A 25,292-nucleotide genomic window follows, 5' to 3' on the forward strand; every position below is an offset into this window, starting at 1 on the left:
GATTAAAATAAGTTTTGTTCTGCTGTGTTTATTGCACATAAATATATATTATAATGTCAGCATAACAATATTCAGTTCGAGATCCACATTGAACATAATTAAAAACAGAAGCGAGCAACAGATGCCAAATACGTTTAGCGTTTTTCAGGTGCATTTAGAAAGGAGCTCCATAGGCGGAAGAAGGGGCCTGGGGTGCTCCATAACCGTTGCTTGGAGCCGCAGGTGCTCCGTAGCCATTGCTGGGAGCGGCAGGTGGTCCGTAAATATCGTTGGCGGAAACGGCAGCTCCATTGCCATTTGCTCCATAACCATTACCATTTCCATTTCCGTTCCTCTTGCCATTGCCATTTTTCTTACCATTTCGACCTCCATTGGAGCCATAGCCATTATTTCTTTTCCCGTTGCCGTTCTTACCATTTCCGTTGGAGCCATAGCCATTGTTGCCATTACCATTTCCATTGGAGCCATAGCCATTATTTCCATTACCATTTCCATTGGAGCCATAGCCATTGTTTCCATTACCATTGCCATTTGAGCCATAACCGTTGTTACCATTTTTATTTCCATTAGAACCATAACCATTATTGCCATTTCCATTGCCATTGCTTTTTCCATAACCATAAGGCTGAACTCCAATGAGCTCGTTGACTGAGTAGAAGTCCTCAGCATCAGCGCAGTCGAAGTTGAACCACCAGTCGCAGACGAGGTACTGTTGGTTGAAGATGGTGCCGTTGGGGCAGAGGAAGGAGTCCTGCTGACGGCGTCCATTGGGTCTGTCTTGGCAAATATGGAAGACCTGGCAGCCAGCTTCGGGGTCAGTGTCAGCGTAATAACCCGGGACATTCTGGGCATTGCAGTCGAACCCGGTGTCAGGAACAAAGGCTAAGACGGGATAATCTTCACCAGGAATACCACCCCCTGGGATGTTTTCTGCCAAGGCAGCAAGTGGGTCTACTCCATAGCCGTTCTTTGGAGGTCCATAAGAATTGCTTGGTGGAGCTCCATACCCATTGCTTGGAGGTTTTGGTGGAGCTCCATACCCATTGCTTGGTGGTGGTCTTCTGTCTGCGGATGTGACGGCCAAGAGGGCTAGAAAGTAAATGAGTAAATTGTTAGTGGAATATTTTGGCCGATATTTTCATCACACAGGTTAGAACTGCTTTCTCTCTGTCAACTAGTTGTCTGTTGGTGTTTAATCTTTATTGTTACTTTGAAATATTCTTGTAGTCAGAAAAATTTCATTTTCTGATAGGCCAAATTATCTGTTTTTGTTGGTATAACATTTCAGGGATGAAGTGTTTCGTTGATATTAATACCATAACTGAATATGTGGGAATAATTATGTTAATCATTTTTTTGGCTGAAATTGATTGCCATATATAGGATTTTTTGACATGTTATAAATCTTCAAAATGTAAATTTTTAAATAAGAATACCTTACCCTTCCACATGTAGATTTTTTTTTCAAAATGAACAATCTGTGAGGTAAAATTCTGATCTTTCAAAGTTAGTGAATCAACATGAACAAAAAATTTCATAGACTGTACAGGAGTATACCAGAAAATTTAAAGAAGGAAAGACTGTAGTTGGCCGGTACCACGAAGACTGTGAATCTTTTCCAGGAATATAGACCTACTGCAATATAAGAAAACGATCTTTAAAAGTTAAGCTACTCACCACAAAGAACAAGACCCTTCATGATTTCTCAGCAGGAATGCTCAGGAAGCTCTAAAGAGAGTAGGGCGCCGTAGCAGAGTGATACTACGATGGAAGAGAGTCGCCTTTATATTCTCCAGGTGCCCCAGGGGCAGATTTCGGCTTCATCTGGGTGACCTTGCACGGTCGCTTGCTTCTATAGCAAGGTTGCCCACCACGAAAATGATCTGATTTCGGGAACGTTACGCTTGTGAAAACATGAATAAAAATCGTGGAAAAGATACAATCTTGGTTAAGTAATCTATTGCTTTGCGTATTTTAGTATCATTTTCTGATGGTTGTCGATTTCTTTACGTAAGCGTGACCGTTAAGTACTATTGAAATAAGCTGTATGTCATGAGCATTTTCAATTTGGTATTTTCGTTTCGATTTCTATTTTCATCTTGCATTTTGTTTCGGTCTTTATTTTCATTTCAATGTTTTCTTGGTGTTTGGAACACACTGCAGTTCACTGGTGCAACCCCTTTATTTCCAGAAAGTTTTGACAGTTCATTATGAGTCTTTTTTTATTTAACAGCTCTCCCCTCTCTCTCTTTCTCTGTCGAATAATTTTATCATAGTTAAATGTTAGAAATTCTAACTAACAAAGTGAGTGTGTTTGTAATTCAGGAGAATTCTCCGATTCAGGTCTTCTACAAGCAGTTCTTGGGCAATTCCATTAAGCCTTGGTTGACCTTATATATGAATATATATATATATATATATATATATATATATATATATATATATATATATATATATATATATATATATATATATATATATGTGTGTGTGTGTGTGTGTGTGTGTGTGTGTGTGTGTGTTATGTGTATGCAGTATATATATGTGTGTGTGTAAGTATGTATGTATGTATGTATGCATGTGTATCATTTCAGTCACGTAGATTATAACTTGAATATCTTAAAGCAAGAGCGGTAGTAACTGTTCCCTGTAGAAATAAAGATTCCGAAAAAGTATCAAGCATAAGTCTAAGTGACTGCCCTCATAACTGTCTGTGCCATAACCTCCATACCGTGGCTTTCCACAACCTTGGGTTCGGGTTCCATGGTTTTTGAGGTCCAATCTGGCATTTCTTCCTTTTGTAGCTGATATTTAGTTACGTATTTATATTAGTCCAGTAGATAGTTTTTTTTTTTTAATTGTAACAAAGTTTATTGATAATTTTTTTGCTGGATAAAATGATTGTGAAATTGTTTATTACTTGAAATTACAGCCCGCGTCTAAAACCTGCTTATTTTTCTTTGTACTCATATACATTTCAAATCCTTTCATTTTATTCTCTCCTGCTTTTACAAATGGCCATCGTTACGTGAAAGCTTTCTTTGAAAGTTCAGAGGCTTCCTTCTCCTTCCATAAGACTGGATGCTTAATAATAATAATAATAATAATAATAATAATAATAATAATAATAATAATAATAATAATAATCTGGTCTAAACAACACAATTTATTGAAGACAAATTTCCCATCTACACTTATTTTGTTTAAAAGATGGAGGTCCCGGGATAATGTTAGGGTCATAGGTTGAAGAACTGTATTTGAACAGTGACAGAAGAAGAGACTTTATGCGCTATCATCCGTTTGTTATGGAATGTCCTACAGATCATTCTTGAATTCCTTGCAGCAGCAGAATATTGCATAAAAAGAACTTGGACTGTTCGGTAAGATCAAGTACTTCCAAACAATTAGAATGATTAGGTACACTGTTAGTACAACATGAACCGGATTTACAGTAAGAAATCAATAAATAAATGTAGCTGGTTTTACTTGAACCAACCTCACACCCAAATAACTTCATTTTACGACTGTCAGCTGCTTCATTCCGTACCATGGGGCGAGATATAAAATGATAAAATATTGCATCGTCGAGTCTAAAATATTTTCTTATTTCATTTTCATAGAGAACTGACGCGTCAGTTGTAAAGACTAAAATCTCAAAGGTCTCAGAATCAAACATAATAGGTTTTTTTTTTTATTTAAAATACATTCGCTAAACACTCTGATGTCTTCTTTTTGTAACCGGACATTAACCTGCTTCTTGATCATTCTGCTAATTATTTGCCTTTAATTTCAAACAATTCTGTCCCCTTGTCCTTTCATATTTTTTTTACCACCCCTCCTGCTTGCCCCATAAAAATATATACACCTTTTACCAATACTTTTTATCCCATTTTCTCACCGCAAACAGATTATTTACGCATAAGATCAATTTCTCCAATTTCTCACTCTTTCGTGTTTCCATATATCGATGTGATTATTCCATAAGCTACCATTTTTTTTTCTCTTAAATGGACTTACATTAACACGAATTTGCCTCCTGAACCCCTAAAAACAATCTCATAATAAAGTTTGTCATGGTAATTCTAATGATTTTTATTTTTATCATTGTTTTTCTTAGATTTTCTCATATTTTTATTTCATGCGGAAGATGTAATTACTATGGAGACGATATTGGTATTTTTATTATTTAAATTAGTTTTTTTTTAAGCCGATAGTTGTTTCTTGGTTGTTTGTTGTAGTTATCCACTCAAGGATGTTAGGTTAGTTGATATTTATGTAAATTTAATTTATGCACTGATTCTTTTAGCTGAGTGGGCTACTTTCTTCTCATCTGTTTATCACTGTCTTGAGAACAGTGAATTGTGCACAAAACAAGTGATCTTTGGTAAACGGTATGTTGTAGAAATAATGTTTTAGAATTCTTCATTTAGTAATTTTTTTTTGTTCTTTGATCCAGTGATAGCTACTAAGGATTTCCTGTTATCTGGCATAACTGATCGTTAGTGGGTTCAGTTTTACCTGTACAGGCCGACTGTGCAGGCATAACTGCTCAGGTATAACTGAACGTTAGTGGCGGCCTTAATTGCATAAAAATTTTTGAAATGCCTAAACAAATTAAATGACTCCCTAGAACAGTTTGCGATATGTAATAGGAAATATATACTTGTAATCTTTACATGATACTACTGCGTGAAAATTGTAACATTATTTTTTGTATATATCATGAAAATGCTTAGGCCTATGACTCTTTGTATTGAAAACCTTCAGAAAATGTAAATTCTGTTGTAACTTAAAACGCAGGTAATTTGCATAATTTGGTTTGACCGAAATAAGTCGCTGGTATCAGGGTGGCAAACAGAATGAACCATAAAAAGATACATTACTCCAGTCAGATTATTAAAACTGAACAGGGATTTGTTATTTTAAAAGGAGCGGCATTTTCAGTTATATCTGTTGAATGGATGATTAAAAGCTTAAGTGAATGTTGTATTTTTATTTACATAAATATAGTATAATTTTATTATAACACCATTTCACCGTAGATTCATATCTGGGAAAATGTCGGAAACAGGGTCAGCTTCGAGTGGCGCAAATGTGTTTATTCATTTAGAAAGGAGCTCCGTAGGCATCAGAAGGTTCTTCGGGGGCTCCATAAGCGTCACTGGGAGCAGCAGGAGCTCCATAGCCATTGCTAGGGGCAGCAGGTGGTCCATAAATATCGCTTGGGGAAACGGCAGCACCGTTGCCATTTGCGCCATAACCATTGCCATTTCCATTGCCGTTCCTCTTACCATTACCGTTCTTCTTGCCATTTCGGCTTCCATTGGAACCATAGCCATTGTTTCTGTTACCATTGCCGTTAGACCCATAGCCATTGTTGCCATTGCTATTACCTTTCCCATATCCATAAGGAACGACTCCAATGAGTTCATTTACTGAGTAGAAGTCTTCGGCGTCAGCACAGTCGAAGTTGAACCACCAGTCGCAAACGAGGTACTGTTGGTTGAAGATGGTGCCGTTGGGGCAGAGGAAGGAGTCCTTCTGACGGCGTCCACTGGGCCTGTTCTGGCAGATGTGGAAGACCTGGCAGCCAGCTTCAGGGTCAGTGTCGGCATAATATCCAGGAACATTCTGGGCATTGCAGTCGAATCCGGTGTCAGGAACAGAGGATAAGACTGGATAATCGACACCAGGAACACCACCTCCAGGGATGTTTTCTGCCAAGGCAGCGAGTGGGTCTACTCCATAGCCGTTCCTTGGGGGTCCATAAGAATTGCTTGGAGGAGCTCCATACCCATTGCTTGGAGCACTTGGTGGAGCTCCATAACTATTGCTTGGTGGTGGCCTCCTGTCTGCTGATGCGTAGGCAAAGAGAGCTGGAAGAATAGGACTAAGTCAGGATAAATAGAATTGATGTCTGTGTTTGTCAGAAGTACAAACAGCTGTTAGGTAGTGGTGTTACATTATATCACCGAGTCTCACATTTTCATTGTCTTTGTTAATTACATGAGTACCTCTAAATATTGCATTTTTTTGTACTAAATGAAATTTTCTTCGACAATCTGTGTTAATATCAAAACTGTTATATTGAAAAAGGTAGGTGAATATTGAATATTTTGAGAACCTTTCGTCGTTACAGCTTTAGCAGAAATCAGTCAGAAGTGAAAAGCACGCATCATCCACTGTTTTAGATATTCAGAAGCCTATTGTTTTGGTCGACCCTCAGATAAAATTTCAAAACAGCTTTCTCATAGGAATATACTTTAAGAAAATTCTATTTTCGAGATGAGGTACTCACCGCAAAGAGCAAGAACCTTCATGATTGACTTGCAGAAACAGATCAGACGGAAGTTGCAATGAGTGGGAGGTGGTGTGCCTGAGTGATATCACGACAGGAGGAAGACGCCTTTATATTCTGCTGGTGGTGCAGGGCAGGTTTCGGCTTCCAGTCGGTGACCTTGCATGGGGCCTTCCATAGCAACGTTGTGCATCACGAAAATGATCTCATTTCTGAAGTGTTACGCTTACGAAAACTGAAGCATGCGAATCATGGGAAAGATATACATTCATCTGTGAAGTAATTCACAACCCTTACTATATGTGGGTTGATTTCTATTATATAGGCGTGTTTTGGGATTTTTATTTATATATTTTATTTGTCTTTATGGCCATTTCGAGAATTGCTTTGTTGTGAGGGTCACTCCCTTATTCCGGAAGCGAAAGGATCACCCCCGTCATCTGCACGTTATTAACATTAAAAAAGGAAAGAGTTATTATAAATGTATGTTCTATCTACCCAACCCACCTCTCTCTCTCTCTCTCGCTCTCTCTCTCTCTCTCTCTCTCTCTCTCTCTCTCTCTCTCTCTCTCTCTCTCTCTCTGCGTTATATATCTTCAAGTTTTTAGTTTAGATGAGATAAAATTATAACCATGCCCTATTCACCCACCTCTCTCTCTCTCTCTCTCTCTCTGCATTATGTCTTCAAGTTTTCAGTTTAGATGAGATAAAGTTATAATTATGTCCTATTCACCCACCTCTCTCTCTCTCTCTCTCTCTCTCTCTCTCTCTCTCTCTCTCTCTCTCTCTCTCTCTCTCTCTCTCTCTCTCATATGTAAGTTGTAAAGCTGAAGTAAAGTACAATTACTGATTATGTAAGGTCACGTATCCACCCACTCTATCTAAAGCTCTAAAGTACAATTACTGATTATCTCTCTCTCTCTCTCTCTCTCTCTCTCTCTCTCTCTCTCTCTCTCTCTCTCTCTTTGTACATATTTCTTACCTAAAGAAGTAGGAAAAAATTCATTTGGTATTGATAGAAATTCAGATTCCTTGGGAGTAGTGTAGTGTGGCATCTGCGAAAATATTATTAGAGATTTCAAACATTTGTTGCAGGTAGTGTCCACACTGCAGTAAAACTTGTCATAAACGCATGTCGATGACTTATCGCCAATACATCACAAACATTTTGAATAAAAGTCGGCGACCTTTTGGCGGTCGTAACCAGTGCCACTTGCGATTATCCGGAACTCCCAAGGATTCGTTATCCACTTACGGTCGTTGACTTGTTTCAACTTGTTGCAGATATGTATGCAATAAGTTGTCAGCGTGATTTTATGACATTTTTTTTTACTGCAGTTTGGGCACGACCTTAGAAACTGATTTAGTACGTACCCCACGAAGTGGATTTAAATGGGAAGGGAAATATCTGACATTTGGAGATCAGAGGATTCCACAACTGCCCCAGTCAAACTTCCACAGTTTAGTTGTAGCCCAGATAAAACGCCTAGCAAACCGAATAGTATTAAACTTAATACTAAAAAACAACACAGTGTTTGCAGCAGCAGTCTGCCTAGTGAATCATGGAGCTCTTGTCTACAAGTTAAGATTATTTGGAATTGGTGGATCCTTAATTAATATTTAACTGAATATTTAATAGGCAAAGGCCAAAGAGTCTGTGTTGATGGCCCGCATAGTAGCTTTAGTAATGTCATTTTAGGTGTTCCGCAATGTAGTGTTCTTGGGCCTTTGCAATTTATTATCTGTGCTAGGTGACATGTAGCAAGGTCTGGAGAACAAAATGATTGCATACGCTAATAATGCTATTCTTCTAGCTGCTGTTCTTTCTCTACGCTTTAAGTCTGTGGTTGCAGTATCCTTGAATAGAGATCTGGCACGCATTCATGAGTGGAGTAGGCTTTGGGTCATGAGCCTCAGCCCATCTAAAACTCAGAGAATGATAGTCGATCCAGAAAAGTTTTGCCTTTGCATCATGATTTGCATTTAAATAGTACAGTTTTAAATGTCAGAGATATTTTTTAAGATTTCAGGGGTAACTTTTGAAAAGAAATGGACTTTTTTTCTTTAGAAACATGTACGTAATATTGCTTTCTCTGTTTCTCAAAAAGTTGGTATTTTGCAGAAGTGTTTTCGAATGTTTCGTGAAGCTATTATATCTAATAATTTTAATTTTTCTTATTCCATATTCTCCAGTACTGTTCTTCAATGTGGTCTTCTGGTGCTGACTCTCAACTCAAACTCTTGGTTAAAGTTATGGCATCAGTTAAGTTTATTGCGCCAACTCTAAATGCTGACTTGTGGCATAGACGTAAAGTAAGTTCATTATGTTTGTTGCATAAAATGTACTATAGCGAAAACATCCTCAATGTTCATTTTTACCTGACCTAGCGGGATTTGCTCCCAACACTAGGCAGGCTACTGCTGCAAACAGTTTGTCACTTTCTTAGTAGTTTCTTCTTGCTATAACTAAAATATGGAAGTTTTGCCAAATGCAGTTGTGGAATCTCCTGATCTCCAAATATTTAAGCGAGGGGTAAATTCATTCCTGCTCTCTGCTGACGTCTATTGAATTTCAGGGGTATCAGTTTTATTTCCTATTGCCTCATATATGTAATTATTCATCACCCTTTCCTATTGCTTTCCGTTTGGAGCCCTTGTGGGTTTGTAGCCGGTTGACTGTCTTTAAGGGTTTTCAGCTGAAAATTTAAAGAAAGAAAAAAATAAAAACAACTATGTCAGACAAAGAAGAGTGCAGAGGATGTTTGACAATGTAGTACATTAAATTCAACACACATAATGTGCTTACTTTACGACTAGGCCACTAGTCAACATTAAGAGTTGAGATGAGTCATCCACCAGAAGACTACACTAAAGAACAATACACCAAACAAGGGAGAAGAAAAGAGTAAAAACGTATAAAATAGCTTCGTCCCGAAACATTCTGAAATATTTGGCAAAATGCCAACTTTTTGAGAAACAGGAAGCAACATTACTTTTGTTCTTCTCAAAAGTCAATTTCCTATCAAAAGTAACACCTGTATAATCTTAAATGAGTCACTGACATTTAAAACCGTGCCGTTTAAATGTAAATCAGAATGCAAAGGCAGAAGTTTTTTTAATCGACAATCATATTTTGAATTTTAGAAGGATTGAGCTTAATGCCCCAAAGCCTACTCCACTCCTGAATAAGTGCCAAATCCTTATTCAAGGATTCTTCAATCACAGACCAAAGGCACGGAGAAGGAACAGCAGCTGGAGGAGAAGCATCATCGGCGTATGCATTCAGTTTGCTCTCCAGACCTTGCAGCGTGTCAGTAGTACGGATAATAGATAACAAAGATCTTAGAACACTACCTTGGGGAACATCTGAAATGACGTTACTAAAGGTACATTCTGTTTTAACCGAAAATTGACCAGAGCCAAGAGAAGCACAGTTATGAAGAAGAGGAAACTTTATTACCCATATATCTATCTATCTATCTATCTATCTATCTATCTATCTATCTATCTATCTATATATATATATATATATATATATATATATATATATATATATATATATATATATATAATTATCATCATCATTATTATATGACGTCATAGTCATTATTGTTGACAATGTTATTATTATTATTATTATTATTATTATTATTATTATTATTATTATTATTGCTGATGAAACTTAGACTAGTCAACATCCCAAATTTAACTCCTAAGCTTAGACAGGTTGAAGCTGCAAGAAAGTAAACACCTATAGGGGCATACTGTATGTTTTTTTCCTTTCCCAAAACTCCCGTCTCTAGAAAAGATTTAAAAGAACAAAGGTAAGCGAGACTCACTGAATAATGATGATGATAATGAATAGTAAGGCTCAGAAATATCAGTTAAGTTATTCATGCCCAAAGACTTTTAAAATATCCCTTGTATAATTATTATTGCTAGTATTACTTGATAAACTAGATACTAATGAATTTATACTAAATTACTGATGTTTTTATTACTTAATATTTAAGCATGTAGATCTTTTGCTGTAACTATCTTCAAGGTTTTTTCTTATTGTTCATTGACTGTGGATGATAAATTTAAAAAGATATTATATCAGGACCCTAAATGTCTGATATTTTTGAGAGAATATATTGCTTCAACCATTGTTAATTTTCTGTAAAAGAAAACTATTGTGCCGGCTTTGTCTGTCTGTCCGCACTTTTTCTGTCCGCCCTCAGATCTTAAAAACTACTGAGGCTAGAGCAGAGGGCTGGTATTTTGATCTTCCACCCTCCAATCATCAAACATACCAAATTGCAGCCCTCTAGCCTCAGTTTTTTTTTTTATTTAAGGCTGAAGTTAACCATATCGTGCTTCTGGCAACGATATAGGCTAGGCCACCACAGGGTCGTGGTTAAAGTTTGATGGGCCGCGGCTCATACAACATTATACCGAGACCACCGAAAGATAGTTCTATTTTCGGTGGCCTTGATTATACGATTTACAGAAAACTCGATTGCGCCGAAGAAACTTCGGCGCATTCTTTACTTGTTAATTTTGATGCTGGAAAATCAGGTTGAATATCCATGTAACGCAATCATTACTAAATGACAGGGTTTATTTTAAACGTATTATGCGATTCTTAGGAAAATATGGAATTGGTTGACTGATGTATGAAAACTGACATCGCATTGACCATAGATTTAAATGATGAAAATTTTTTCATTGATTGTTTTTTGGGGGTAAATAAAAGTATGTGTACGCTTTCATATTTAATTTACATAAATATATAATATTTCTAGAAATCCACTTTGTGAGAAGTCAGTAGTAAGGAGAAAGGAAAACAAAAACGATCTTGCCGAATCATGCCGTGATCCTCAGGTTGTTTAAAATGGAGCTCCATATGCGGAAGAAGGGTCTTCGGGAGCTCCATAAGCATTGCTTGGAGCAGCAGGTGCTCCATAGCCATTGTTAGGGGCGGCAGGTGGGCCATAAATATCTTTGGGGAAACAGCAGCTCCATTACCATTTGCCCCATAACCATTACCATTTGCATTGCCGTTCCTTTTGCCATTGCCATTTTTCTTACCATTTCGGCGTCCATTGGAACCATAGCCATTATTTCTTCTACCGTTGCCATTGTTGCCATTACCATTTCCGTTGGAGCCATAGCCATTGTTGCCATTGCCATTTCCATTGGAGCCATAGCCATTGTTCCCATTGCCATTACTCTTTCCATATCCATAAGGAACGACCCCAATGAGTTCATTTACCGAGTAGAAGGATTCAGCGTCAGCGCAGTCGAAGTTGAACCACCAGTCACACACCAAATACTTTTGGTTGAAGATGGTGCCGTTGGGGCAGAGGAAGGAGTCCTGCTGGCGACGTCCACTGGGCCTGTTCTGGCAGATGTGGAAGACCTGGCAGCCAGCTTCTGGGTCAGTGTCAGCGTAATACCCAGGGACATTTTGAGCATTGCAGTCGAATCCGGTGTCAGGGACAGAGGATAAGACGGGATAATCGACACCAGGAACACCACCTCCCGGGATGTTTTTTGCCAAGACAGCAAGTGGGTCTACACCATAGCCGTTCCTTGGAGGTCCATAAGCACTGCTTGGTGGAGCTCCATAACCATTGCTTGGAGATGGTGGTGGGGCTCCATAACCATTGCTTGGTGGCCTTCTGTCTGCTGATGCGTAGGCGAAGAGAGCTGGAAGAATAAGGAATAAATTAGGATTTCTGGAATTTATGTCAGTGTTGATTGGTTATGTATCGGTGTTAAGTATTTTCATCGAGCCTCAAGGTTTCATATTATATATTTATTGATACATTACTTATGTACTTAATGTTGTTACCTGTATACTAAATGAAATTATTATTTTTTGGTTATTTTTTGGTAATCAGTGTTATTATAACTTGTATCAAAGCTGTTACACTAATAGAGGGTAGGTGAGAAGAGAATTTTTTCCAGAATATTTCTTCGGTACTTCTCTAGGAATATTCAGTCGGAAGTGGAGGTATCAACCACTGTTTTATGTACTGAAAATCGCAGTGTTTAAATCTACCCTTTAGATAAAAGTTCAAAACAGTTTTTACAAAAGAATATACTGTAAGAAATCGATATTTCACAACTGAAACACTCACCACATAGAGCAAAAACCTTCATGGTTAATTTGCAGAAATAGATCAGACAGACGTTGCAAAGAGTGGAAGGTGGTGTGCCTGAGTGATATCACGACAGGAGGAAGACGCCTTTATATTCCGCTGTAGGCTCAGGGCAGGTTTCGGCTTCCAGTCGGTGACCTTGCATGGGGCCTTCCATAGTAAGGTTGAGCATCACGAAAATGATCTCATTTCAGATGTGTTACGCTTGCGAAAACAGAAGCAGACGAATCGTGGGAACCTTCCAGTCGTTTCTGAAATCATTCATGACTCATGACTTTCCATATTACTGTTCGTTCTTACGATGTAGGTTTTTAATAGTGTTTTAAATGCTTTATTTGTCTTCATGTTCATTTCGAGAATTACCTTGGCGTGTGGACCAACACCAAACAGGATATAGTTATCAAAAATGCATACCCTGTCCATCCACCATACCCCACCCACATCTCTCTCTCTCTCTCTCTCTCTCCATTATATATCTTCAAGTAATTAGATAAGATAAAGTTAGTATTACATCCCATCTCTCTCTCTCTCATATGCTAGTTGTGAAGTTGGAATAAGATACAATTATTAACTATGTATGGCCTTCTATCCCCGTCCGTCCTCTCTCTCTCTCTCTCTCTCTCTCTCTCTCTCTCTCTCTCTCTCTCTCTCTCTCTCTCTCTCTCTCTCTCTCTGTATGCAGGTTGTGAAGCCGGAATAAGCTACAATTATTAGTTATGTGTCTCTTATCCACCTCAACCATCTCTCTCTCTCATGTGCAGGTTGTGAAGCTGGAATAAAGGTCCAGTTATTAACCATATATGGCCTTCTATCCACCCTCCCATCCACCTCTCTCTCTCTCTCTCTCTCTCTCTCTCTCTCTCTCTCTCTCTCTCTCTCTCTCTCTCATATGCAGGCTGTGTAGCCGGAATAAACGTACAGTTATTAACCATGGCCTTTATCCATGGCCTTTTATCCACCCAATCCATCCACCTCTCTCTCTCTCTCTCTCTCTCTCGTTCCTCATTGGGCGGGTGGGTTCCGTTCTCAGCTAGCACTCTGCGCCGCGAGTTCGAATCTCCGACCGGTCAATGAAGAATAAAGAGGAATTTATTTCTGTTGATAGAATTTCATTTCTCGCTGTAATGTGGTTTGGATTCCACAATAAGCTGTAGGTCCCGTTGCTAGGTAACCAATTGGTTTTTAGCCACGTAAAATAAATCTCATTCTTCGGGCCAGCCCTAGGAGAGCTGTTAATCAGCTCAGTGGTCTGGTTAAACTAAGGTATACTTAACCTCTCTCTCTCTCTCTCTCTCTCTCTCTCTCTCTCTCTCTCTCTCTCTCTCTCTCTCTCTCTCTCTCTCATACGCAGGTTGTGAAGCCGGTATAAACTACAGTTTTTAACTAAGTGTCTCCTTCTATCCACCTCTCTCTCTCTCTCTCTCTCTCTCTCTCTCTCTCTCTCTCTCTCTCTCTCTCATGCTTGCAGGTTGTGAAACCGGTATAAACTACAGTTTTTATCTGAGTGTCTCCTATCCACCTCTCTCTCTCTCTCTCTCTCTCTCTCTCTCTCTCTCTCTCTCTCTCTCTCTCTCATAATATATATCTCGTACGTAAAGGTGTGCAAAAATAACTTCATTTGATATTTGGTAGAAATTCGGATTATTTTGGAAGAGTGTGGCATCTAGGAAAATGCTATTATGAGAAATTTTCAATATTTAAGGGTGCGTCCACACTGGAATAAAACATGCCATAAACACGAGTCGGCAACTTATCATACCTGACAGGATGCCTCATACTATTATAGAGCATATGCCAAAGATTCTTGATCCAATAATGGTCAGTGATTTATTATCTTCCTTTTTGTGATATGATTGCGGTCAGTTGCCGAGGTCAGTTTATGGCATGTTAGTTTTCTGAAAAGAAAACTATTGTGCCGGCTTTGTCTGTCCGTCCGCACTTTTTTCCGCCCTCAGATCTTAAAAACTACTAAGGCTAGAGGGCTGCAAATTGGTATGGTGATCATCCACCCTCCAATCATCAAACATACCAAATTGCAGCCCTCTAGCCTCAGTAGTTTTTTTTTTTTATTTGAGGTTCAAGTTAGCCATGATCATGCTTCTGGCAATGCTACAACACAGGCCACCACTGCCGGCTGAGAGTTTCATGGGCCGCGGCTCATACAACATTATACCGAGACCCCGAAAGATAGATCTATTTTCAGTGGCCTTGATTATACGCTGTACAGAAAACTCGATTGCGCTGAAGAAACTTCGGGCCACTTTTTACTTGCTACAGTAAATGTCGTGTTGACTCGCCTAAGTAATGTTTTAGGTGGAAAGTGAAATATGCATCTGTTTATTATTAATTTATTTGTGAATGCTGTTTTTATGTGAGAAAGAACACATAATTAACAGTTCCAGTCAACAAAATGTTTTCTTATGGAAAAGTAACCAAAGACGAGAGAAGTCACAGTTCTGGTGAAAATTGCAAATACACATACATTACATACATACATACATACATACATACATATATACATATGTAATATGTATATATATTTAATATATATATATATACATATATACATATATATATATATATATTATATAATATATATATATATATATATATATATATATATATATATATATATATATTATATATCGCCATTGATATTATTGATAATGATAATGTTATCATGTCTCCGTTGAAATTCTTCTTCTTCTTCTTCTTCTTCTTCTTCTTCTTCTTCTTCTTCTTCTTCTTCTTATTATTATTATTATTTATTATTATTATTATTATTATTATTATTATTATTATTATTATTACGCGTTTTTTCATCTTTTATCAATTTTAATCCTATCTGATATGCTTCCTTTTCATACTTGTAGGTGTTATAACGTGATCTACTCCAATATCTACAGTTTCAAGAGGTTTTCATTTCATATTTTGTTAGTTGACGGTATATTATGTTAATGTTAACAGTTTTTCCGTGTTTTCAGTTAGTAAAGAGAGCAATTACAAGAGGAACTGTTATAACGGTTAACATAATAAAAAAATAAATGGGGTAAAAATTTTTTTGCTGGGAGAATGCTGACAAAGCATGCTTCCATTTTCATTGGATGGTAAATTTAGACATAGATCAGGGCCTAAAAGTGTGACATCGTTTAAAAAATTATATTGCTTGAATTAATTTTTATTTCCATGCCAGAAAATCTGGTTGAGTACCCATGTAAAATAATCAGTACTAAACAAAAGAATTTTTTAAAAAGTAAGTGGTTTTTACGAAAATATGGGATTGGATGATGATTGATGTAAACTGGCGTCTCCTTGACCATTTTCATATGTGAAAATTTTTCATTGATTGTTTTTCGGGGGTAAATAAAAGTATTTGTACTCTTTCATATTTAATTTACATAAATATATTATGTTTCTAGAAATCCACTTTGTGAGGAGTCAATAGGTAAGGAGATAGGAAAACAAAAATGATCTTGTCGAATAATACTACGATGCTCAGGGCGCTCCATATGCTGAAGAAGGGGCTTCAGGAGCTCCATAAGCATTGCTTGGAGCAGCAGGTGCTCCATAGGCATTGCTAGGGTCGACAGGTGGACCATAAATATCGTTGGGGGAAACAGCAGCCCCATTACCATTTGCCCCATAACCATTACCATTTGCATTACCGTTTCGTTTGCCATTGCCATTTTTCTTACCATTTCGACCTCCATTGGAACCATATCCATTATTTCTTCTACCGTTGCCATTACCATTTCCGTTGGAGCCATAGCCATTGTTGCCATTACCATTTCCGTTTGACCCATAGCCATTGTTAGCATTGCCATTGCTTTTTCCATATCCATAAGGCTGAACTCCGATGAGTTCGTTGACTGAGTAGAAGTCTTCAGCATCAGCGCAGTCGAAGTTGAACCACCAGTCACAGACGAGGTACTGTTGGTTGAAGATGGTGCCGTTGGGGCAGAGGAAGGAGTCCTGCTGACGGCGTCCACTGGGTCTGTTCTGGCAGATGTGGAAGACCTGGCAGCCAGCTTCAGGGTCAGTGTCGGCGTAATATCCAGGGACATTCTGGGCATTGCAGTCGAATCCGGTGTCAGGAACAGAGGCTAAGACGGGATAATCTTCACCAGGAATACCACCTCCAGGGATGTTTTCTGCCAAGGCAGCAAGTGGGTCTACTCCATAGCCGTTCCTTGGAGGTCCATAAGAATTGCTTGGTGGAGCTCCATACCCATTGCTTGGAGCACTTGGTGGAGCTCCATAACCATTGCTTGGAGATGGAGGTGGAGCTCCATAACCATTGCTTGGTGGTGGCCTTCTGTCTGCGGATGTGACGGCCAAAAGAGCTAAAAAGGAAGGGAGTAAGTAGGACTGTTATTGTGGATTATTCTGACTTGTGTCATATGGAAAGAGTAGCTTATTTATATGTTATTTTGTTATACTGTCAATGATTGCCTGTTTAATATGTGAAGCTGTGAAGTTTTTAGAAACTTACTTTTTATGTATAAATATTTGAAAATTCAACATATTTTTACCAGGACAAGTAATTGTCAAATATATGGAAGAAAGTTACGCAAGCAAAGGCCGGGTGTGCAATAATATATGAGCATTGTGTAGATTTCCTTTTCTTTTATGTTACAGAAAAAAAATAGACATTATTTTGTAGCATTTCTTAGATTTGGTATTTTTGTTTTCAGAAGATTTCGATAGTAAGTGAGCAAGCTATCTGTTTTGTAAAAATCCTTACGATATAATATTTAAATGGCATGTTTAAAATAATTTAGTGGTAACAGAATTTATTCCAATCGATTCTCTCACGGAAATATACTATAAAAATATTTCAGAGCTGAATCACTCACCACAAAGCACCAGAGCCCTCATGGTTGATGTGCAGATAAGAGAAACCAGAAGCTCCAGAGGTGGAAAGTCGCAAGTGAATGATATCGTGAAGTGTGCGAGACATCTTTATATTCGGTAGGCGATCCAGGGCAGGTTTCGGCTCCACCTCAGTGACCTTGCGTAAGGCCAATTTTGCTAGGTTGCACATCACGAAACTGATCGCGTTTCAAAAGTGTTACGCTTGCGAAAACTGATGGATAAAAATCGTGGAGTAGCAAGTTCGTGTTTTGAATTGTCACTTGACTGTTTTAGTGTTTTAAAAGATTCCTGATTTAACTGGAGTTATGTTTCTTTTATGTAAGCAAACGGTAAATTTGCATCTCCGGTTATGTGTTTGTATTTCTTCTCAGTGGTAGATTTTTAATTTCATTATTTAATTGAAAAGGAACGCTCTTTTTTACTTAGTCGTTGATGTCTTTAAGAATTATTTTCTGTTTTCTTTTGTGGTAGTTAATCTTGGATTGAATATATTTACAGTGATTAATTGAACTAAATAAAAGGCCAACACCAATAGAAAGCCCAGAGACAGACACAGCCTGATTTATCGCATCAGTGTGATTTGTATGTGTTATTCTTCATTCACAAATTATTTTTTTTTTAACAAAGGCATTAACTTACGGGGTTTTCAGCCATACCAGAGGTTGTCTGTGTAAATTTTCTATAATTTAATTTTCTTCTTACAAAAGCATTGTCTTACGGGATTTTACACTGCGCCAGAGGTTGCCTATGTAAGATTGTTTTTATTTTGTTTTTTTTTCTAACAGGGATTAACTCATGGTATTTGACGCCGTGCCAGAGGTTGCCTCTGTAATTTTTTTTTTTTTTTAGTTTTTCTTACAAAGGCATTAACTTACAGGGTTTTAGGCCACGCCAGATCTGGCCTTTACAAATTTTTTTTCTCCTTTTACAAAGGCATTAACTTAAGGGGCTATATGCCGCACCAGAGGTTGCCTCTGCACATGTTTTATTTTACAATTATTTTTATCCTACAAAGGCATTAACTTACGGGGTTCTACACCACGCCAGAGTTGCTTTTGCAAGTCTTTTTATTGTTTTTACAAAGGCGTTAATTTTCATGGTTTTTTCGCCGCACCAGAGGTTGTCTTTGTTGGTCTTTTTTTTTTTTTTTTTTTGCAAAGGCATTAGCTTACAGGGTTTTACGCCGCGCCAGCTGTTGCCTTTGCAAGTTTTTTTTTTTTACATAGGCATCAACTTATGTGGTTTTATGCTGTGTCGGGTGTTACCTCTGTAAGTTTTTATTTCTAATTTATTTTTTTCTTACAAAAGCATTAACTTTTGTGGTTTTATGCTTTATCAGATGTTGCCTCTGTAAGTTTTATTTTTTCTTCTTACAAAGGCATTAACTTATGGGGTTTTACGCTGCGTCAGAGGTTTCCTTTGCAAGGTCTCTTTTAGAGACCATTGACTTAAGGAGTTTTATGCCCTGCCAGAGGTTGCCTTTGCAAGTTTTTCTTTGGCAAAGGCATTAACATATGGGGTTTTACACGGCGCCTGAGGTTGCCTCTACAAATCTTTTTTCCTTCAGACATCATTAACTTACTGGGTTTTACACCGTGCCAGGTGTTGCCTTTTTAAGTTTCATTTGTACAGAAGCCTTAACTTAAGGGTTTATGTCGTACCAGATGTGGTCTTTTTAAATTATTTTTCTTACAAAGGCATTAACTTACGGGGTTTTACTCCACGCCGGAGGTTGCCTCTGCACATTTTTTTTTCTAACGAAGGGAAACGGATCCTTCAGTTATTAGTCGATCTTTCTGGAAGAAGTTGCCAGCACTAAGTTACAGCACCCACTTCTCGAATTCGTCCCGCTTTTTAGATACGTATAACTACAAAGGCTTTGGATGCAATGCAAGAAATATGAAGAAATTATGATGTCCTTTCCCGCTACCGGACATCATAATTTCTTCATATTTCTTGCACTTGGATCCAAAGGCTTTGTAGTTACAGGCGTATCCAAAAAGTGAAAGAATTCGAGAAGTTACGAGGTCATTGTGGCTATTGCAATTATATATATATATATATATATATATATATATATATATATATATATATATATATATATATATATATATATATATATATATACAAACTGTGAAACGTTCAGTTATTTCTATTTCCCACTGAGCAAAAAATTGATGGACACAAACACTGTAGGTTAAGCGATCAACGACGAGGCATATTACTGACAACTTGAAACACAAATACTTGGTTTGGCTTGGCTCAACTAGCAGAAGGCTTGGCTTGGCTTGGCTTGGCTGTTAGATAGCACGGCTTGGCTAGTAGAGGGCTCGGCTTGGCTTGCCTAGTACCCTAGTCGATTGTTTGTCTTGGCTTGCCTACCAGAGGGCTTGGCTTAGCTTGTCTACCAGGATGCTTGCTTTGGCTTGGCTAGCAGAGTGCTTGGCTCAGTTTGTCTGCCAGAGTGCTTGGCTCGGCTTGGCTTGGCTTGTCTTGTCTAGCAGATTGCTGGGCTTAGCTTGTCTAGCAGATTGCTTGGCTTGGCTTGGCTTTGCTTGTCTAGCAGAGTGTTTGACTTAGCTTGCCTTGATTTGGTACATAGAGGGCTTGAATTGGCTTGGCTTGTCTAGCAGTGTTTGATTGCTTTGGCTTGGCTTGTAGAGGGCTTGGATTGGCTTGGCTTGGCTTTGCTTGTCTAGCAGAGTGTTTGGCTTGGTTAGCAGCATGCTTAGCATGGCTAGTGGAGTGCTTGGCTTGCCTCAACTTGCCTCGTTCAGCAGAGTTCTTAGCTTGGCTTGTATAGCAGAGTGCTCAGCTTTGGTTGGCTAGGCAAACAAAGTGCTGGGTTTTACTTTGCTTGGTTTGTCTTGTCTAGCAGAGTGCTTGGCTTGACTTGTCTTGGCTTGGCTTGTCTAGCAGAGTGCTTGGCTTGACTTGTCTTGGCTTGTCTAGCAGAGTGCTTAACTTGGCTTGGCTGGCAGTGTTTGCTTTGGCTTGTCTAGCAGAGTGCTTGACTTGGCTTGTCTAGCAGAGTGACTGGCTTTACTTGTCTTAGCTTGGCTTGTCTAGCAGAGTGCATAGCTTCTCTCGTCTAGCAGAGTGCTTGCTTGACTGGTCTTGCAGAGTATTTTGCTTGGCCTGTCTAGTAGAGTGCTTAAATTTGGCTTGGCTTGGCTTGTCTAGCAGAGTGTTTGGCTTGGTTCATCTAGCAGAGTGCTTGACTTGGTTCATCTAACAGAGTGGTTGGTTTGGCTTGGCTAGCAGAGTGCTTGTCTTGCCTTGGCTTGGTAGCAGAGCGCTTGGCTTGGCTAGCAGAGTGCTTGCCTTGGCTTAGCTTGTCTAGCAGAGTGATTAGCTTGGCTAGGCTAGCAGAGTGTTTGGCTTGGTTTGGCTAACAGAGGGCTTGATTTGTAATGGCTTGGCTTGGCTTTGCTTGGCTCCACTAATGGAGTGATTGGCTTGGCTTTACTTGGTATGGCTGGCAGTGTACTTGGCTTAGCTTGGCCACCATAGTGCAAGTCTTGGCATAAACGAAGTGTGATGTGAAGAGGAATCAGAGCTTTATTTGGATGTTCCAGACAAGAATTGTTGAATTAAGCGTTTGGAAGGCTCGCTTCACATAACTAGGGCCTTGACATGAAGCCAAGAGTTAGCTCTTAATCAGTACTTAATCAGGAAGTTATTAGGGAACTCGAAGTTAGGTGTTTCAATAATTTAGTTACTATAGTAGTCTGGTTATGCCATTAAATTAGCTGTTTTGCAGGGATTACTTTTAGTAGTTTTGCAAGAAATTCCTGAAGAGATGCATTAACTAAATTTAGCAACCTCCAAAAATGTTTAAAAGAAGAATAGTAGTGTACTTAAGAGTACCCATTTTTTGTCCCATTCTCTGTTCCTTAATCATTGGAGAATTGCACGTAGCAGGGTTTGTGAAGGTGGAGTTACTGTTCACCTCTTGAAAGTGAAACGATGAATGCGGCAGTTGGGAGACGTGTTGCTTCCACTTAGTTTGCACATCTTGAAAATGTTGAAAATGAGTTTTACGTAGCTGATTTCATTATACAGTTTGAAAGTTTCTGAGGCCTTGTTATTCGAAAGTGGATGTTTATAATTTGTAAGTTGAAATGTGTAGGAAATTACTGGTTTGCTGTGCCCCTTCAGTTCTTAGGTGCTTCTGCTCTTTTGAAATTTGTCCTGCCTCCATTCCCAATTCCTTTCCTCAGTCTTACCATTCTACCTCTGGGATTTACTTCTTAGTGCAACCGTGGAGTTTTCTCAGTTCCACCTTTAGGTCGTTGTACTTCATCCATTTTTATTTTGTGGATCCCATTAGTCTTGCTGCCCAACCACTCTAACAACGTCTTTTCACTGTCTTAATCACTGATAGGCCGAAAGTACCACAGTGCTTGGCTTGAAAGTCTAAAATTCATAAATCAGACAGCCAAATCAAGACCAGACAGCAAGACCAAAGTAGATTCAAAGACTGTGAAATTCTTGTAGACATGAACACAAGGGGAGGTTAAAAATTGGGGGAGGTGGTCACAGGAGGCGATTTGGGGATGCAATTTTGGCGGGTGGAGGAGAGTCTGATCATTATATCTACTTCCCAAGGTTAAGTTATTTAAGTAAATGTTTGTGATAAAATAGAACTCTAAATCAGAAATAAAGTTAAAAAAAAAAAATAAATAATGACTATTGAAAACAAAGTTTTGAGAACATAGTCCGTCATGCTTCTATACTGATGCCTTGTGTTATCTTGAAAGTCAAAAAACACAAGAGCTAACCAGTTTTATCCATCTTCAATAACATTTGCTTTCCGGATTTGAAACTCTCTGGCTTCAGCATTCCTTGTGGCATATAGCATTCTTATGAAAATTATCATTTAATGGCCAGCACCATTAACACTCTTTCCTTGTGAGACCTTGGTCCTGTATTGGGCACTATGACCATTTGGTTTCTACTTCACAAAACTATCTGGATGAGAAGTCTTGATACAATTTGACTGTTTTATGTTTTGAACCATCCCTTTCTTTTCTGTGATGTGAACTGAAAAAATACCAGTCATAGAGGTTTTTAGGATGACAGATGGCACACAATTTTTAACCATGACAGTGATCAAAGTTTATGGTGGATATTTTGCCATACTGTTGTAACTGTATCAAAACTTTAAAAAATTATTACCTCATTTTTCCATATGGTTGATTGAAAGAATATTTGCTTGTTCTGCAATTTATTATACATAAATATATTAATTATATTAACATTACAGCACTGTTTTGTAAAGGCTGAAGATCATGAGAGATTCGTATGACGGTCAAATGGTAAAGGAGACTTTATTTAAAAAGGAGCGCCATAGGCGTTAGAAGGGGCCTGGGGAGCTCCATAAGCGTTACTGGGAGCAGCAGGTGCTCCATAGCCATTGGTAGGGGCAGCAGGTGGTCCATAAATTTCATCAGGGGAAACAGCAGCGCCATTGCCATTGGAACCATAACCATTACCATTACCATTCCTTTTGCCGTTACCATTTTTCTTGCCATTTCGGCTTCCATTGGAACCATAGCCATTATTCCTTTTACCATTGCCATTTGACCCATAGCCGTTATTTCCACTGCCATTTCCATTAGAACCATATCCATTGTTGCCATTACCATTTCCATTAGAACCATAGCCATTGTTTCCTTTACCATTTCCATTAGAGCCATAGCCGTTGTTTCCATTGCCATTTCCATTAGAACCATAGCCGTTGTTGCCATTGCCATTGCTTTGCCCATATCCATAGGGTACGACTCCAATGAGTTCGTTGACTGAGTAGAAGGATTCGGCGTCAGCACAGTCGAAGTTGAACCACCAGTCACAGACGAGGTACTGTTGGTTGAAGATGGTGCCGTTGGGGCAGAGGAAGGAGTCCTGCTGACGGCGTCCATTTGGCCTGTCCTGGCAGATGTGGAAGACCTGGCAGCCAGCTTCTGGGTCAGTGTCGGCATAATATCCAGGGACATTCTGGGCATTGCAGTCGAAACCTGTGTCAGGAACAAAGGCTAAGACGGGATAATCTTCACCAGGTATACCACCACCAGGAATATTTTCTGCCAAGGCAGCAAGTGGATCTACTCCATAGCCGTTCCTTGGAGGTCCATAAGAATTGCTTGGTGGAGCTCCATACCCATTGCTTGGAGCACTTGGAGCTCCATACCCATTGCTTGGAGGTTTTGGTGGAGCTCCATACCCATTGCTTGGAGGTTTTGGTGGAGCTCCATATCCATTGCTTGGAGGTTTTGGTGGAGCTCCATATCCATTACTTGGAGGTTTTGGTGGAGCTCCATATCCATTGGTTGGAGGTTTTGGTGGAGATCCATATCCATTGCTTGGAGGTTTTGGTGGAGCTCCATATCCATTGCCTAGAGGTTTTGGTGGAGCTCCATAACCATTGTGTGGTGGTGGTCTTCTGTCTGCCGATGTGACGACTAAGATAGCTAGAAAGTAATGGATTTAGTTTTTATTACATAGCTTTCCTTCATATTTATGTCATTGATGGAGCCACTATCTGATGTTTTTTTATCATTGTATCATTGAGCATCATTCTTATTTTAAAAACATTAAGGCGAAATAGTCTCTTTTATAATAAACTAATTAAATAGTTTGGTGAATGACATTTAAGAATCTAGGTACTAGATGAACAAGTTTTGATATTATTTTCATATGGTTATTATCCTGTGTATGATAATTTAAAGAAAAATACTGCATTTTAGATTCATTTCATAAGTATTTACGAAGACACATTTCTGTCTAAGAACGATCTTTTTAATGTTCAGCCACTCACCACATAGAACAAGAACCCTCATCATTCGTCCGCAGAAGTAGACCAAAATCCGTGTGTATAGGGTGAGAGACTTCACCGTTGATTGATATCGCAGAAGTTGTAAGAAGCCTTTATATATGGTACGTGAAGTAGGGCAGTTTCGGCTCCACCTTGATGACCTTGCATGGGTTCTCCTATAGTAAGGTTGTGCATCACGAAAATGATCTTATTTTAGAACTAGTACATGTATGAAAACTGTTGCATTCAAATCGTGTAAAAGATACTATCATTGGTGGAGTGGTGGCGCATATTTTTGTAATCTTTCTTTGAAATTGTTGCGAAGTGTTGTACGCTAGCATAAGTGTTCAGATCGATTACTTGTGTCGCATATGGTATAGGTTTATCATACTTGTTAATATGGTATTGATTTTTGATCTGCATTTCTGGTTTGATCATTCATTTGAGCTCTGAATAGTTTTTAGATGGTTTGTGAGAATTTTGTTGCCAGGTGGTATTCACAGAATTACGATTCGGATTATTAAATTTTTTTACAGGTTGCCTCTGTAATTTTTTTTTCTCACAAAGGCATCAACTTACAGGGTTTTATGCTGCGCCAGAGGTTGCCCTTGTAATTTTTTTTTATAATGGCATTAACTTACGGGGTTTTTAACCACACCAGTGGTTTACTTTGTAAAATGAAATAAAAAATTTTCTTATGGCGTTTTGCACCACGCCAGAGGTTGCTTTTGCAAGTCTTGTCATTTTTTGTACAAAGGCATTAATTTACATGGTTTTGCGCAGCACCAGAGGTTGCCTCTGTAGATTTTTTTCTTTTTCTTTATTACAAAAGCATTAACTTACTGGATATTTGCTGGGCCAGAGGTTGTCTTTACTGGTCTTTTTTTTGTTTTTCTATTTACAAAGGCTTTAGCTCACAGGGTTTTAAGCCGCACCAGCGGTTGCCTCTACAAGTATTTTTTCACATAGGCATCAACTTAAGTGGTTTTATGCTGTGTCAGATGTTGCCTCTGTGAGTCTGTATTTTTCATTTTTTTTAATCTTACAAAGTTTCACGCTGCGTCAGAGATTGCCTTTGCAAGTTTTTCTTCGGTAAAATCACTAACCTATGGTGTTTTACACTGTGCCAGAGGTTGGCTCTACAAATCTTTTTTTC

At 38.6% G+C, this 25,292-nt stretch overlaps 1 protein-coding gene across 1 annotated transcript; it reads right to left on the bottom strand.

Moving 5' to 3' along the window:
• Window positions 1-154: 154 nt before the first annotated feature.
• Window positions 155-24,161, bottom strand: LOC136833213 (pro-resilin-like). The gene is made up of 9 exons (XM_067095077.1): window positions 24,140-24,161; window positions 23,764-23,792; window positions 22,789-23,556; window positions 21,190-21,206; window positions 16,041-16,633; window positions 11,292-11,854; window positions 5,230-5,298; window positions 287-967; window positions 155-187 (listed from the first exon to the last, which is right to left on the bottom strand). The coding sequence occupies exons 1-9, from the start codon at window positions 24,159-24,161 to the stop codon at window positions 155-157; spliced, it is 2,775 nt and encodes a 924-aa protein (XP_066951178.1).
• Window positions 24,162-25,292: the final 1,131 nt, after the last annotated feature.

Source organism: Macrobrachium rosenbergii, chromosome 51 (genome assembly GCF_040412425.1).
Source record: "Macrobrachium rosenbergii isolate ZJJX-2024 chromosome 51, ASM4041242v1, whole genome shotgun sequence".
NCBI classification, from domain to species: Eukaryota; Metazoa; Arthropoda; class Malacostraca; order Decapoda; family Palaemonidae; genus Macrobrachium; species Macrobrachium rosenbergii.

Bases quoted from the DNA above. Each gene is read 5' to 3' on its own strand.
- LOC136833213 (XM_067095077.1), bottom strand. From the start codon at position 24,161: ATGAGGGTTCTTGTTCTATGTG. The intron at 23,793-24,139 runs GTGAGTGGCTGA...ATTACTTTCTAG, and splicing joins GAGGGTTCTTGTTCTATGTG to CTATCTTAGTCGTCACATCG. The intron at 968-5,229 runs GTTTCCCCAAGC...GGACCTCCAAAG, and splicing joins CAAATGGCAACGGTGCTGCC to AACGGCTATGGAGTAGACCC.